This window comes from Rhinichthys klamathensis, unplaced genomic scaffold (genome assembly GCF_029890125.1).
Source record: "Rhinichthys klamathensis goyatoka isolate OS25496 unplaced genomic scaffold, OSU_Roscu_1.1 h1tg000003l_1, whole genome shotgun sequence".
In the NCBI taxonomy this organism is placed as follows: domain Eukaryota; kingdom Metazoa; phylum Chordata; class Actinopteri; order Cypriniformes; family Leuciscidae; genus Rhinichthys; species Rhinichthys klamathensis.
The window spans coordinates 3142269-3156867 of NW_026606556.1; the positions used below are offsets into that span (position 1 = coordinate 3142269).

At 40.5% G+C, this 14599-nt stretch overlaps 1 protein-coding gene across 1 annotated transcript in view; it reads left to right on the forward strand.

The window, feature by feature from the left end:
• rps6ka2 (ribosomal protein S6 kinase, polypeptide 2) overlaps positions 1-14599 on the forward strand; it is a 68219-nt gene that overhangs the window by 18294 nt on the left and 35326 nt on the right. The window contains exons 3-5 of the mRNA XM_056249439.1: positions 1501-1582; positions 5565-5645; positions 5810-5889. Coding sequence (XP_056105414.1) covers positions 1501-1582; positions 5565-5645; positions 5810-5889 — 243 coding nt within the window. The remainder of the gene's footprint in view (positions 1-1500; positions 1583-5564; positions 5646-5809; positions 5890-14599) is intronic.

Here is a 14599-nt window from a genome sequence, read left to right on the forward strand (position 1 = left end):
TTATACTCCCATTTAATCCCAAACCTGTTTTTTTTTTCTTCTTCCATGAACACAAAATATGTCAAGCATGTTCAAAATTGGAAAAATGACACAACAAAGTATCATACGACACATTTTCTAACACTATGTCCTAACCAGACAAGACTTGACACCCCAAACGTGATAAAAGGTATCTTTTCTGATTTTGTTAATCATAGTTTTTGTCCTAACCACAGCCTTGATGGCGATATGCAACAAATCTGTTTTAGAAACGGTTTCTATTTCTGTGATGTTGCAGCTGGAAAATCAACGTACAAATTATGACATGATAATCTCAGGTACTGATTATGTGCTTTATTTAATGTTGGATGGGAGTTTGAATGTCATTTTGCGTGATCTTTATAGCCATACTGAAAGCGATAATTGATAATTCATCACATCAGAACAAAAAGGTTCAAACTGTGTGAACTCAATGTGAACAAACAATATATTTAATGACAAAGATTGTATCATTATGTTTTTTTTATAATAATTTGTATGAATTTGATTATGTATTTACCCATTTTGTTGAGAGCGCAGTGCTCTTGCAGAGAGACTTCACCCACACACTCTTCTGATTACCTGTGATTTTTGATTGATTTTCACGAGTTCACACTTACATAATCAGATAGAGTGAAGGTTATGCGTATTTTTCGTGCTGTATGATGGGAGGGCTCCGAAATCGGAATTTGGCCCGAACCCAGAGTACATAAAATACAAAAATAAAGTGCCGGTACTCCCCCTCCCCTCACAAATCTTTGTTTCACAAAGATAACAAAATTGTATGTTATGTTCAGATAACATAATATTTTGAGTTTCTGTTGAATAAACGGTTTGTATAAACTCAAATTTTTTGTTTAAATGAACTCCAAATTTTAAGGCAACCAGGTAAGCCTACTTTAATTTAAACCAACAAATTGAAGTTTACAGTGTGATTGTGTCTTTTATCATTTCTATGCATGTTGTTAATCTAATGCCACATACACATTAATACGTTTTGATTAAAAAAATTAAATATTAAAAATATTTTTCAAATGAAAAAAACAATTTCTAAATAGTCTCTATTCTGTTGCCGCTTGAGGAAACATGTGAGAAGTGCCGGTATCGTACACAAGAAAAATGAGGGTATGCTACAGCTTAAAATATAGAAGTGCCTGTACTGCGTACCAGTGCATACCGGCCCACTTCGAGCTCTGCCTTTGTGTGAAGAAGACTGTTAAAATTTAAATGCTGGCTACATACTGTAAGCAGAACAGAGCAGGAATATCCCCCCATCCCCCCCCCCCCCCCCCCCCCCCCCCACCACACACAAAAAAAATGTCTGTCAGTCTTCACACAAAGCTGTCACATGGCTGAAGACAACTTCAGATGTACTGTAATGTTAGATATTTTTATATTTCCCTCTTTTTGGATCTTCACAGCCCCTGGACACAGACTTAGATGTGAATATTGTGGGGTGTTGACCTTACTTTTCATTTACAGGTGTTCTTGGTGAGAAAAATCAAAGGTTCAGATACAGGACAACTCTATGCCATGAAGGTCTTAAAAAAGGCAACACTAAAAGGTAAAAGATACTTCAGCCCTTATATTATTATTATATGATTCCTACTCTATAATTTACATTTACATTTCTCGATCTCTCCCTGGTATGTGCTGATGTAAAACCTGCAGTTATTATTTCAGCTCAGCATGACATCTAACCTGTGAGTCATAGCTAAGCTGATAGGAGGCCTGAAGTGCTCTTTGGTTGATTTTTTAAAGGGTGTCTGAATCATCAGATTGTTTAACATGGGGAAAAGGTCCCACTCAGACAGCCAGGTGATTTTTCGGAATGACAGTTTTTCAGTATGGGTATACTTAAGATCCATAGCAGCTTCCCTGGAAGAAAAAATAAATACATTAATCTCAGAAATGAACTAAGCAGATAAACCTGAAATCTTAAGCAGCTAACTGACTTTCCTCATCATTTATTCATTTTTGTGATTCATCCCATTGTTTTTACACAACAAACACAAATTTAAGCAGTTATCGTAGTGATTCACAATGCTCAGTTTGGAGTGGTAATCTATTTCACAACCCACATAACTTATTCACTCAATGTAACCATGGTTACTTACTAAAGTCTTTGCTCTCAGCGGATGATGTTGTGAAAGTTCTTCATGTACTTGTGAATGAAAATAACAGTATTAGTGACTGTGGCACCTCACTGTCAGACCACAGCAATGCTGCAGCTGTTACATAAGACAAACCATTCAGAGTGAAGGATCCTGTGTGAATACAACATCCATCATGCTGCTTTTGTTTTGAGACTTGTCAAAGATTTGTAGTTAAGTCCTGCTGGCTTAAAGGTGAAGTATGTATTTTTAGATGTTAAAATGTGCTGAGACAACTACTATATGAGTATTTAATTCATGTAACTTCATTCATTCATCAGGGCTCTCAAGTGTCACGCATTGAGCGTGACAGTCACTCATTTCGGTCTTTTGTCACGCTCTCCCGCCACACATTGTATTTCTCACGCTGAAAAACTATTTGTAATATATTTAATATGCCGCAGCGCCCAAAACTCTGGCCGCGCTGCTCTCACTGTGGAACCGGCATGAATCAAGCGCGTTTCCTCTGGTGTTGTTCGTCGAGCTACACAATAGCCAATCAGAAAATAGCACTATTGTATCTGGGTAAGATTTAACGCAACAACCAATGACAAAAATGGCTGGGTGTCACTCTTACCTGTCTTCAAAACTTGAGAGCCCTGATTCATTGACTTTATGAAGCTAACAAAGCTGTTTGTTTGAGTGTCCAGCCTGACAAAGTGGCAATGGCTCAACAAATGGCAGTCTGGAGTCGAACTACATGTTTGGCACAACAATAACAGATGTGTTTGAAACCTGTCATTCATTTTGTAATTATGTTGCTTTGGTGATGCTAGTGGAACAAAAACTACACACTTCACTGTTCAGATTACTATATAACTAAAAATCTTTCTTACACTGCCAACCAAAGTCCCTTTTTAAGTCCCTTTTGAATTGTATCTGGCACAGAGCATTTACATTACATTTTCATTTAGCATTTAGCAGACGCTTTTATTCGACTTACAAATGAGGAGAACAATAGAAGCAATCAAATCAACAAAATGGCAACAATATGTAAGTGCTGTGACTAGTCCCAGTTAGTCTAGCACAGTACACGTAGGATTTTTTTTTAAAAATAGATAGAAATAGAAATATAATAGAATAGCTGCTTGGAACAGACCAGGTAAAGACCTGTGAAAGTGATTTTGTGCCTCTTTGGGATGGTATCAGAAGGCGCCATTCACTTGCAGAACGCAAGCTTCTGGAGGGCATATTGAATTAGTGAGTTTAGGTATAGGGCTGCAGAGCCAGTGGTTGTTCTGTAGGCGAACATCAGTGCCTTGAATTTGATGCGAGCGGCTATTGGGAACCAGTGTAAATTGATGAAGAGATGTGACATGCGTTCTCTTCGGCTTGTTAAAGACCACTCTGGCTGCTGCATTCTGGATCAGTTGCAGATGTTTAACAGTGGATGCTGGAAGGCCTGCTAAGGGAGCATTACAATAGTCCAGTCTGGATAGAACAAGAGCTTGGACAAGGAGTTGTGTAGCATGCACCGATAGGAAGGGTCTGATATTCCAAATGTTGTATTAGGCAAATCTGCAAGACTGGGCAGTTCTAGCAATGTTGTTTGTGAAGCTTCATGGAATGGGTTTCCATGGCCGAGCAGCTGCATGTAAGCCTCACATCACCAAGTACAATGCCAAGTGTCGGATGGAGTGGTGTAAAACATGGCGCCACTGAACTCTAGAGCAGTGGAAATGTGTTATGCACAGTAACGAATCACACTCGTCTGTTTGGCAGTCTGATGGGCGAGACTGGGTATGACCATTGCAAGAAAACCGTTACCTTCCCGACTGTATTGTGCCAACTGTAATGTTTGGTGAAGGAGGGATAATGGTAATGGGGCTGTTTTTCAGGGGTTGATCTAGGCCCCTTACTTCCAAATCTTAAAGCTGCAGTCCGGTGTTTTTCCTCTTTGTCGCCATCTCTGTTTGAAATCTGCAATTGCAGTCATTCGCGGAATTATCAACTTTACGTGAGTTGTACTTTAACACCCTCGACACGGCACAGTTGAACACAATGTTTGAGGAGACTGTGAGGCTGTCAGTCACCGCCGGTGTAGAGACTGGCATTCAGAATCACAGATTCTCCTTTTTGGAAGTATGACCAACATAAGAATTTTCACCGGAAAATGTCATCTGAACTAGTAAGAAACATCCACTTTTGTTCTGGTTCTGACATTGCAGTAAATCGCGCTGATTAAATCTAACAATCGCTTATAAGTTATCATATCACGCAAAACCGTGCAAATTATACTTTGTTCTCAAATTGTTAATGTTAACAACGTCAGCATTGCGTGACTACATGTAATGTCCTTCCGATATGTATCCTTGTTTTCGCATGGGTCCGGTTGCAGTCTCTTTTTTTCTGTAGCCACTCCGAGGTCCGAACGAAGTCTTTTGTATTTTACAGCGGGTGAATCTCTAGTTGTCACTGGTGATTGTCGTTTGAACCTTTCTGGATCCGCCATCAAATTGATAAGTTTAATTATATCAAGTGCTGTGAGAAAAGGCCATTAATCTCCACCTCCAACATCCTCACTCGCAATATAGCCTACTAGCCGAGACTCCTTCTTTATGTGTACAGATGTGACGTAATGACTCAATATAGCTTATACTAGCCGAGACTCCTTCTTTATGTGTACAGATGTGACGTAATGACGCAAAGACATGCTCGAATCTCCCGCGGACATCCACCAGTACCACTGGAATTAAAAACATTATTACAAGCTTACCGCTTTGAATCGAGCTAAGGCAAGCAGAGAGTTTTGAACACTGGCTGGTTATGTATTTTCTCAAATATGTATTTTGGAAATTTTTTAACCCCAAAAAAGCTACGGACTGCAGCTTTAATGCTTCAGCATACCAAGACATTTTGCACAATGCTATGCTTCCAACAGTTTGGGGAAGGTACTTTTCTATTCCAGCATTACTGTGCCCCAGTACACAAAGCAAGGTCCATAAAGACATGGTTGGATGAGTTTGGTATGGAAGAACTTGATAGTTGCAACAAGGAGACCAATCATTATTAATTTTAGTTTTTCCACTTTGACATATTCAAATTTAAAAGTTAATATCAAAATGTGATTATATTCCAGTTATTTATGGTCAAATAAACCTGTAAACCCAATTGCCAATACTTGGTTAAGCCTGATCTGGTTATGTCCTAAGTAAATTATATTCACAAGGGTCACGGCACAAAAACACTTTTTTTGAAAAGCAGATTCTTCAGATTCTTTTCATCCACTTTTAAAAAAGAAATATCAATAGGAATATAAATCAATATGTATTTGTAATGAATTTTGCGATTCATTGTGCACTTTTATGCTTTTGCCAAGGGAATGAATGAGAATTAATGAGTTGAAACATTCACGTCTTTTTGTCTCTATGTTTTATCTCTATATATTTTAAGTGCGGGACAGAGTGAGATCGAAAATGGAACGAGACATTCTCGCAGAAGTGAATCATCCCTTCATTGTCAAACTCCACTATGGTGAGTTGTTCTCTCAGGAGATTGTAAACACAAACATTAACATCAATTTCTGAACCACCAATGCTCTATTTCAATGACAAACAGAAAACAAAATTCCTCATTTTTTACTTTTGATAGGTGAAAAATACTGCTTAAATGTAACCTTTGTTGCTTTTCCCCCACAGCATTTCAGACAGAAGGAAAGTTGTACCTTATATTGGACTTTCTCAGAGGGGGAGATCTTTTCACACGCCTCTCCAAAGAGGTCAGTTTTTATAAAACGAAATAACAGGCAACAGGCATAAATGGTGTGCTTGTTTAGTTAGCTTGTTTCTAATAGGAATAATTAACTAAAAATGATGTTGTCCCAAACCCAAAATACTTTCTTTTCTCTGTGGAACAAACAAGGAGATGTTTTTTAGAATGTTCATGCTGCTCTTTTCCGTGCAAAAGAAAGTGAAGGGGGAAAACGCTGTCATTCTCCAAAACTAACAATGTTCTCATGTTCCTCTAAACCAAATGCAACATGCTAAGTTTGAATATGCGAAAATGCAAAGGAGATTTAAGAGCACACAAGTTGAATGGACTTCTTTTATGATCATTTTATTGTACTTTTTTGAGGATTGACAACATTCTCATTCACATTCTATGCAAAAGAACACCTAAAAGGAGAGATTCTTCTAAATTTCTCCTTTTATGTTCTATGAGAGTCATATGGGTTTTGGGCGACATGAAAGTGAGTAAATGAGAAAAACAGATATAATACCAATATAGTTGTGTCCACTCATTGTACACTTGTGGTCTTCAGCTGAGTTGCAATTGCTTTCTGATTGATCATTTAGTAATTGCAAGACATCGACCTGCAATAACAGAGGTACATCCAGACTGAATTGTAATGGAGACGTCATTTTGGTCCAAATGCCTTGGTAATTAAAGGCATGTCTGGCATCTATTCTCTGACGGATGGTGTAATTGGTCCCTCTTAACACTCACTGTACTGTAATTCTCCTTAATGGAGTGTTTGGTTTTCTTGATCACATCACTTTCTAATCTCACAGACTCAATAAAAGCTTCCCTCGAGGATCTGTTCCCTTCGTACATGGGGAGCAAATCTCATTATTGATCTATTGACTGCAACTTTTGCTGAAGCCTGTAGTTTCTGAATCACACATTACAGCATCAGAGGTGATCAGTGGAAAAACAGTGGATAATACACTACTGTCTATGTCTTGGCAAGGATTAAGGGGAAATAATGTGTTTTATATTGATTAGCAACACAGTTTGTGTCTGGCGGTTGTGTTGAGTTTGAAAAAAAAAAACCTGAAACCAACGTCATTCTTTATTGTTGCTACTACAGAATAAAGGCAGGTTCACACCAAAAACAATAGCTATAAAGATAACTATAGCGACAACTATATTAGCGTCAGCACTAATGCACGATAATGTTCTGTTTATTATAAGCATGCTGCAGTTTTGTCGTCTGCCGCTTTAAATGCTCGAGCTCTTTAAAGCAGGATGGATTCTGATTGGCTGTCTGTTTTTATAGTTCATCAGCTGGAAGAAAATCATTCTGAAAGTGATTCCAACAATATCATTTCTCTGTGTCGTTATCGTTACAGTTGTGGTTTGGACTCTGCTATTCTTATATATTTAAAGGTTCTCTAAGCGATCCTGGGTGACGTCACTTCTTGTAGACGTTCGAACTATTGTCAAACAAAATGGAGGCTAGCTAGACCCTCCCTCCTCCTCATCCGCACACTAACCCCCCAAACCCTTCTTGTTGGTCATTGGCTGGAACAGTTTGTTATGTTTCGTGGTGCGGGTAAGCCCAGTTTATTTTTGTTGCCGTTTGTGGAGCCTGGGGTGTCTGCAGAGACCGCGTTTTTTTACAGTGTGTTCAGGGGACAGGCAGCTAGCGGATAGTGAGGAGATGTTTGCTGTATGTGACAAAAAAAGTTTTGGCCTAAAAAACGCGTGACATCGCTTAGAGCACCTTTAAAATGATTTTTAGAACTATCTTTATCGTTATCTTTATAGTTATCGTTCTTGGTGTGAACAGGACTTATTGCTGTTATTATCAATACACTAAGCTCTTCTGGATCTTTCCTGTTATCCAGTACCTTTCCCTTGGCCTATGTGCTTGTTGTATTTGGAGTATTTATATTAAACAAATAAAAAATACATTTTACATAAATGTACGCCTATTTTGACATTATTTTGATATTGTGATAAAAGAAAAATAACTCATGTTTAAACATTTTTATCCGTGAACATTTTATAATAACTGCATGGTTATTAATCATTAGTTAAGCAATAATAAACAGTTAATTTATCCTTTATAAAGCATTAACATTAATAAGCAGTTTATAAATACAGCTATAAATGCTTTATTCTTGATTTATAAGCATATCTATAATGTGTTTAATAATGATCAGTCTATCATTTCTAAATGAAGTATTGCATTATTTGTTAGTGATTCATAAGATCACTTAGAAAGTGTAAGTAAATGATTAATCAACTATTTAAATGTACATTCATACATCTTGTTATTCAGACATATAGTAATAGTTACTTAGTGTGTTAATAAATGCTTTATTAACATGTATTTCTACTCTAATTCATGGTTAATTCAGGTAGTTATAAAGCATTTAGTAGTGGTCAGTTAACTATTTTTGTGAGCTCATCTAAAGTGAGGACTATTTATGCCTTGTAAAGCATTAACAAAGGAGATTTAAAGGCTCATTTATCTTCTAAACAGAAAATGGGAACAAACAACACGGTGATACAGAACATAGAAATATTTAAGATGTATGAATATACATTTAAATAGTGTATTAATAATTTACTTACACTTTCTAAGTGATCTTATGAACCACTGACAACTAAATAACTGGTTTGTAAATAATGCTATACTTCATTTAGAAATGATAAATTGAGCATTAATAAAGTATGAAAATACAATTAAACTCATTATAGATATGCTTATAAATCAAGATTAAAGCATGTATAGCTGTATTTATAAACTGCGTATTAATGTCTATTAATGCTTTATAAATGATTAATTACTAATGCAAAGCAAATGATTAATACTGTGCAGTTATTATAAAGTGTTACCATTAAAGGCAATATATTAAGACATAAGAATTACCTTTCTTAAGTTTCACACTTAACATTATAACAGCCTCTGAGTTCTCTAACCGATAAGTGAGAGGTTTGAATCTATAAAAAGTACACGCAGCAAACCACCAAGAATAACTTTGTTGCTGTGGTGATCGGAAGAGAGATGGCAAGGATTATTTAAAAACGTAAAATTGGGCTTTTAAGATGTGACATCATTTCTTGTTCCTATACTGATCTAGGCTATATACTGTTTTATCCACTTTATCTATGCCTGTGCTACAAACATGTACAGTATTTGAAGTTTCAAAGCACAGAAAGAAAGAAGGAATTATGTATTCGCATTATCTATGACAAGACTGCTGTCTTATTCTAAAAAGCTCTACAGATGCTTCACATTAAGTGCATTTGCTTTATCTTGATGTAGCTTTTATGGAAATCCGTAGTTGTTGACTCACTCATGCACCATTATTACTGTTGCTCATCTTTACAGTTTGAACAAACCCATAAGCCTAATAAGCATGGAGGATACATCAAACCATGCGACTTACTGAGGAGAGATATGCTACTTCATTTACTAAGCAATCAGATTTGGGATTTTTGACTGGTGGATGATAAGAATATCATAGAGACTGGGCACTTTTGATTTCATTAGGCAGCAACCCCGTCAATTCTATAGAAACCACTCAGGGTGGAGTAGTACATAACAGAAAATATGATGCATATTTTAAAAATACGTCACATTAAACATTAAGGTCTATCGAATTTGTCTTCAAGTAACTTAAGTTAAACATTGGCTAACAAATTGTTTTAGTGAATTCGTTTTATCTTAAAGGCACACTATGTAAGATTTTTGGATCAAAATATCCAAAAACCACTAGAACAGTGTTATATATTTTGTTGATTTGTGTACTTACGTTATCCAAAATGTTTCTGATAATGTTTAAATCCAGAGAAATAAGCAGTTTTAACCAGGTCACTGTGTCAGTGTGTCGCCTATGAAATTATGGAAACACCAAAGACGCTTTAATATATTATGTGTTTTATTAGACAGGTGAGCAACTGTTTGAATATATTCGTCGACAGAAATCTAATCATTGTTATACAGCTCAACACAGTTAGTCTTTTTGTTTAAATCTCGTTTTCTTGATTTACTGCGAATACCATATTTACCATGCCTAATATCGATCTAGCTCACTGCAGTGTGCAACAAGTGTCTCATATAGTAGCCTTATGTAGTAGCATTATAACAACTTTCAACACACTCAAATGTATCTAAAATGATAATATTAAATCTAGGGATGTACGATATTGGATTTTGGCCGATATTCGATATGCCGATATTTTCAAACTAAATTTGCCCGATGCCGATACCGATATATTTGTATTTTTTTTAAGTGCAAAAAAAGCTTATTACAGCTTCTATTAAAGTTCTCAGTCAAGAGCAGTGAGTGATTTCCTCTTTGGGTTTTGTTGTTTTATTAACATTAAAGGGATAGTTCTCCCAAAAATTTTAATTGTCATCATTTACTCTCTCAGGTTGTTTTAAACCCAAATAAATTTCTTTCTTGTGTTGAAAATAAAAGTTATTTGGAAGAATGTGGCTAACCAAACAGTTGCTGTACTCCAGTGACTTCCATAGTATATTTAAGCACAAGAAAGAAATTAATACAGGTTTGGAACAACATTAGAGTGAGTAAATAATGACAGAATTTTTATTTCTGGGTGCAGTATCTCTTTAAGGACAAGCGGCAGCATATTATTACTGTCTCTTTAAGAGCTGCACGCGACGCGTCTAATATACACACAAGCAGATTTTCTCTGTTTGCTTTCACTTTAGACATAACCAACTTTGTTTATGTAAACCTTGTGTGTATTTGACAGTATTAGCGCAATAAGACTCGAAAGGCGCTGTGACAGGCTTTTAGTTCCTGTGAGCGTCGGGTGTACGCGCTCAGAAAAGCGCATGTTAGAACAGCGCATCAGCACGTGAATGACATGTTTAACTAGCAAGACTTTGACGAACATGCAAATAATGAACTTTTGTGAATTGCAGTGTCCCGTGAGTGTAACTCTACCTCTGCGTTTACATGTGATGTGAATGTACGTCGCGTTGTACAGTATGTTGAGATGAAGGCGCCAGAATTGAACTGATAGAATGCACGATACTATGATTTTTCTTCAAAAGCAGATCATGGAGACATTTTAATCATCCACGATCAAAAACTGTGAGACGCACACCCCTAGTTGAAAGTTTATGTTGCGGCGCTCATGCTTCGTTCACGGTCGTCACGTGCGCATAGGAAAGATGCCACCCTATCGGCAAGGCTCATCAGCAGTCATATTCATATCTGCCGATGCCGATGATGGTCATTTTCAGCTTTTATCGGCCGATACCGATGTTGTCCCGATATCATCGTACATCCCTAATTAAATCTAAATAAATATAATAAATATATTTTGAGAATATATATTAGTGCATTATGGCATGTAGTATTATAGCATTATGGCACATGCTCATATTTTCCTCCGAATATCTAAAAATCGAATTAATATTTTGTTTAGAAAACACTTCACATCAATCGATCTGTCAATCCTTAATGGCGATTCTAATGTGTTCTGTACCATCATGGATTCAGTTTAGATCATGTTCACACACATTATTCCTGTGCAACTCTCCCAGTCAGGTTGTGATGCTTTTATTGTTGCCTATATTTTTAAATCTTCTGCTAAGCTCCAGCACGTGATGCCTTCAACCCAGTAAAAGAGAGTTGAGATATCTGGACGCTCTGATGAAAACAGCCCCACACTTATCTGGAGCAGACTTTTCCTTCAGACTTTGATTAATGTCACTCATAGGCCATGCTCAGCTAAATAGCCCGTTTTTTCCACCTGTCTAGGATTTATTGCACACTTCATCTGTCACATTGTTCAGTCTTTATTCTGGTTGCGTAGATATAGTTGTTCTTATTAATTGCTTGTGGACCACTTTGTTTCATTGTACATCATATTGGTCACTTTGCTTTAGGATAACAAGATTATATAGAATCAGGGATGAATTGTTAAAACCACTTCTCTCCTCGGGGTGTCTTTCAGTGAATAATTAATTGCTGTAAATTTAGAAAGTGACAATTATGTGCCAAGTAATTGCACTCAGCAAAAGGTGACTGAATCACATCCACGATCACTCACAGGATATCAAGAACGTCTCGGTTATGTATGTAACCCTCGTTCCTTGAAGGAGGGAACGGAGATGTTACGTCAGTGACTGACGAAATGGGGGTTTCGCTAGAGAGCCCTATCACCTTAGAGTATTAGAAAACGAGCCAATGGTATGAAAACGAGCTTGCAGGGTGGAATGTTTCAACCTCGAGATGGCAAGAGGGGTCTTTCCGAGGGAAAGACACGTGCTCGGAGGAGACTTACCATGGAAATACACGTGGGGGTTGCTCAACCAGGGAACCATGCACATGGAGGCACCTAACCGATCACGAGGGCTGACCAACCGGGCATGCACTCTGGTGATGGCATCGACAGTGCAGGAGGAACTCAGGGTCTATGGAGAACTCATCTGAGTAGAATAGTGCACGTATCCAGTCCGTGGAGTGGAATGGCGCGGCAAGCGATGACACCGAGCAGGTCCTACTTACTGGCTACTTGAAGCGAGTACACGAGAGGACACTGGCTCTACACGGAGATTGTAGAATCTCGCAAAAGTGTTAAATGTCGCTCAGCCTTTCCCTTTAGCTTCCCACCGTAACAGACAAAGAGCTGGTCTGAGGTCCTGAAACACCATGTACTGTCTACATAAGCACGAAGGGCGCGTACTGGACAGAGCAGTGCCAAGGTTGGGTCTGCCTCACTGAGGGCAGCGCTTGCAGGTTCACCACCTGATCCCTGAAAGGAGTGGAGGGAACCTTGGGCACATATCCAGGCCGGGGTCTGAAGATGACGTGAGAGTTAGCCGGCCCGAATTCCAGGCACGCTTCGTCAACCGAAAATGCCTGCAGGTCCCCTACCATCTCGAAGGAGGCCAAAGCAGCAAGGAGCGCCGTCTTCATAGAGAGGTACATGAGCTCAACTGAGTGCAATGGCTCGAAGGGAGCTATCTGCAGTGCAGATAGAACCACTGCGAGGTCCCAAGAGGGCATATGAGGGGGGCGGGGAAGATTTAACCTCCTGGCCCCCCTAAGGAACCTGATGACCAGGTAATGCTGTCCTACCATCTTAGACTCCACAATGTCGTGGTGCGCAGAGATCGCAGCCACATAAACCTTTAGGTTGGAAGGAGCAGCCTTCGTTCCAACCCCTCTTGGAGGAAGGAGAGCACAGACCTGATTGGGCATTTTCTGGGATCTTCTCGGCGAGAAGAACACCAGGTGACGAAGAGGTTCCACTTCAGAGCGTAGGCTTGTCTCGTGGACAGGAATGGACAGCTCTCCCAGGAATGTGAATGGCGCAAAGCGACCTCAGATGCTTTTGACTCAATAAGAGGAGATGGTGTGCGAGTTGTGACATACGGCGGGAGCGCAGACCACCCTGATGGTTGATGTATGCTACTGTCGCCATGTTGTCTGAACGGACCAGTACGTGCTTGCCCTCCAGCAACGTCCGAAAACAGTGCAGAGCTAAACGTATGGCCAGCAACTCGAGGCAATTGACATGCCATAGGTGCTGGGGTCCCAGCCCATGGTGGAGGCATCTGTTGACACACAACATGCCAGGAAACCCGGTTTTCTCGAGAACTGAGCCCTAGCTCCGAGCTGCCCGTCTCAGGAGCGCCGCTTAGCCTGGCTTTTGGCAGGCTTAGGGCCGGAGACGGGCTGTGCCGCCTTCCTGCGACCACCTCCTTGCTTTGGCCCGGTGAAAGCTGCTGCTTGCGCCGAGCAGGAGGGGCGGGAGCCACAGGAGGGCAGCCCCAGCGGGAAGCAGACTGAGGGGGCTGCACCGATGGCTGGGTGGAGGCAGCAGCTGGCCGTCGGGGCAGGATATGCTTTATCGCCTCAGTCTGCTTCTGGGCGGACTAAAACTGTTGGGCGAAGCCCTCGACCGCACCGCCGAAGAGCCCAGCCTGGGATATGGGGGAGTTGAGAAAACGAGTTCTCTCAGCCTCCCGCATATCAGCCAGGTTGAGCCACAGATGACGTTCCTGGACCACACAGGTGGACACCTGACCCAGGGATCGCGCAATGACCTTCGTCGCCCGTGGAGCGAGGTCGGTGGCAGTGCCCTCATGCATGTCCCTGAGCACCTTTGCCTTGAAGGATGGTCATGGCATGCAGGGTGGAGGCACGAGAGTGGCGGAGAACCTACAGGCGTTGGATGGGTGCTTTGGGTCGCCACGCCTGATGGAGGCGCTCTGGGGACACAGTTGCATCGCCACAGCGCACTCCACCGGTGGGACCCCAGTGTACCCGTTGGCCGCCGCGCCATCGAGCGTAGAGAAGGCGAAGGACGCCGCCGGGCCGCGAGAAGTCAACTGGGACTTCCACGAGCTGGTGACCTCCTGATACAACTCCGGGAAGAAGGGCACTGGGGGGTGCCAGCACGTGCCGCCCCCAGGAACCAATCATCCAGCCATCCAACAGGCACCACTCCAACCCGATGCTTTCAGCTGCCCGGGCAAGCATGGCCGTCAGTTCTGCATCAGACTCGGCTAACGCTGGCACTCCCAAGGGAGGCAACGCAGCCGAATCCTGAATCAAGCCCGCCTTTTGACGCTGTGAGCGACATGGCGTCATCCGCCGGAGCCCCGAATGAAACACTGGGTCCCCGAGAGGAACCAGATTCACCCGGAAGCTCCAGGGTGTGCGATATGCAGGGAGGCTTGGCCCGAGGAAGACTCGTCGGGTTTTTCC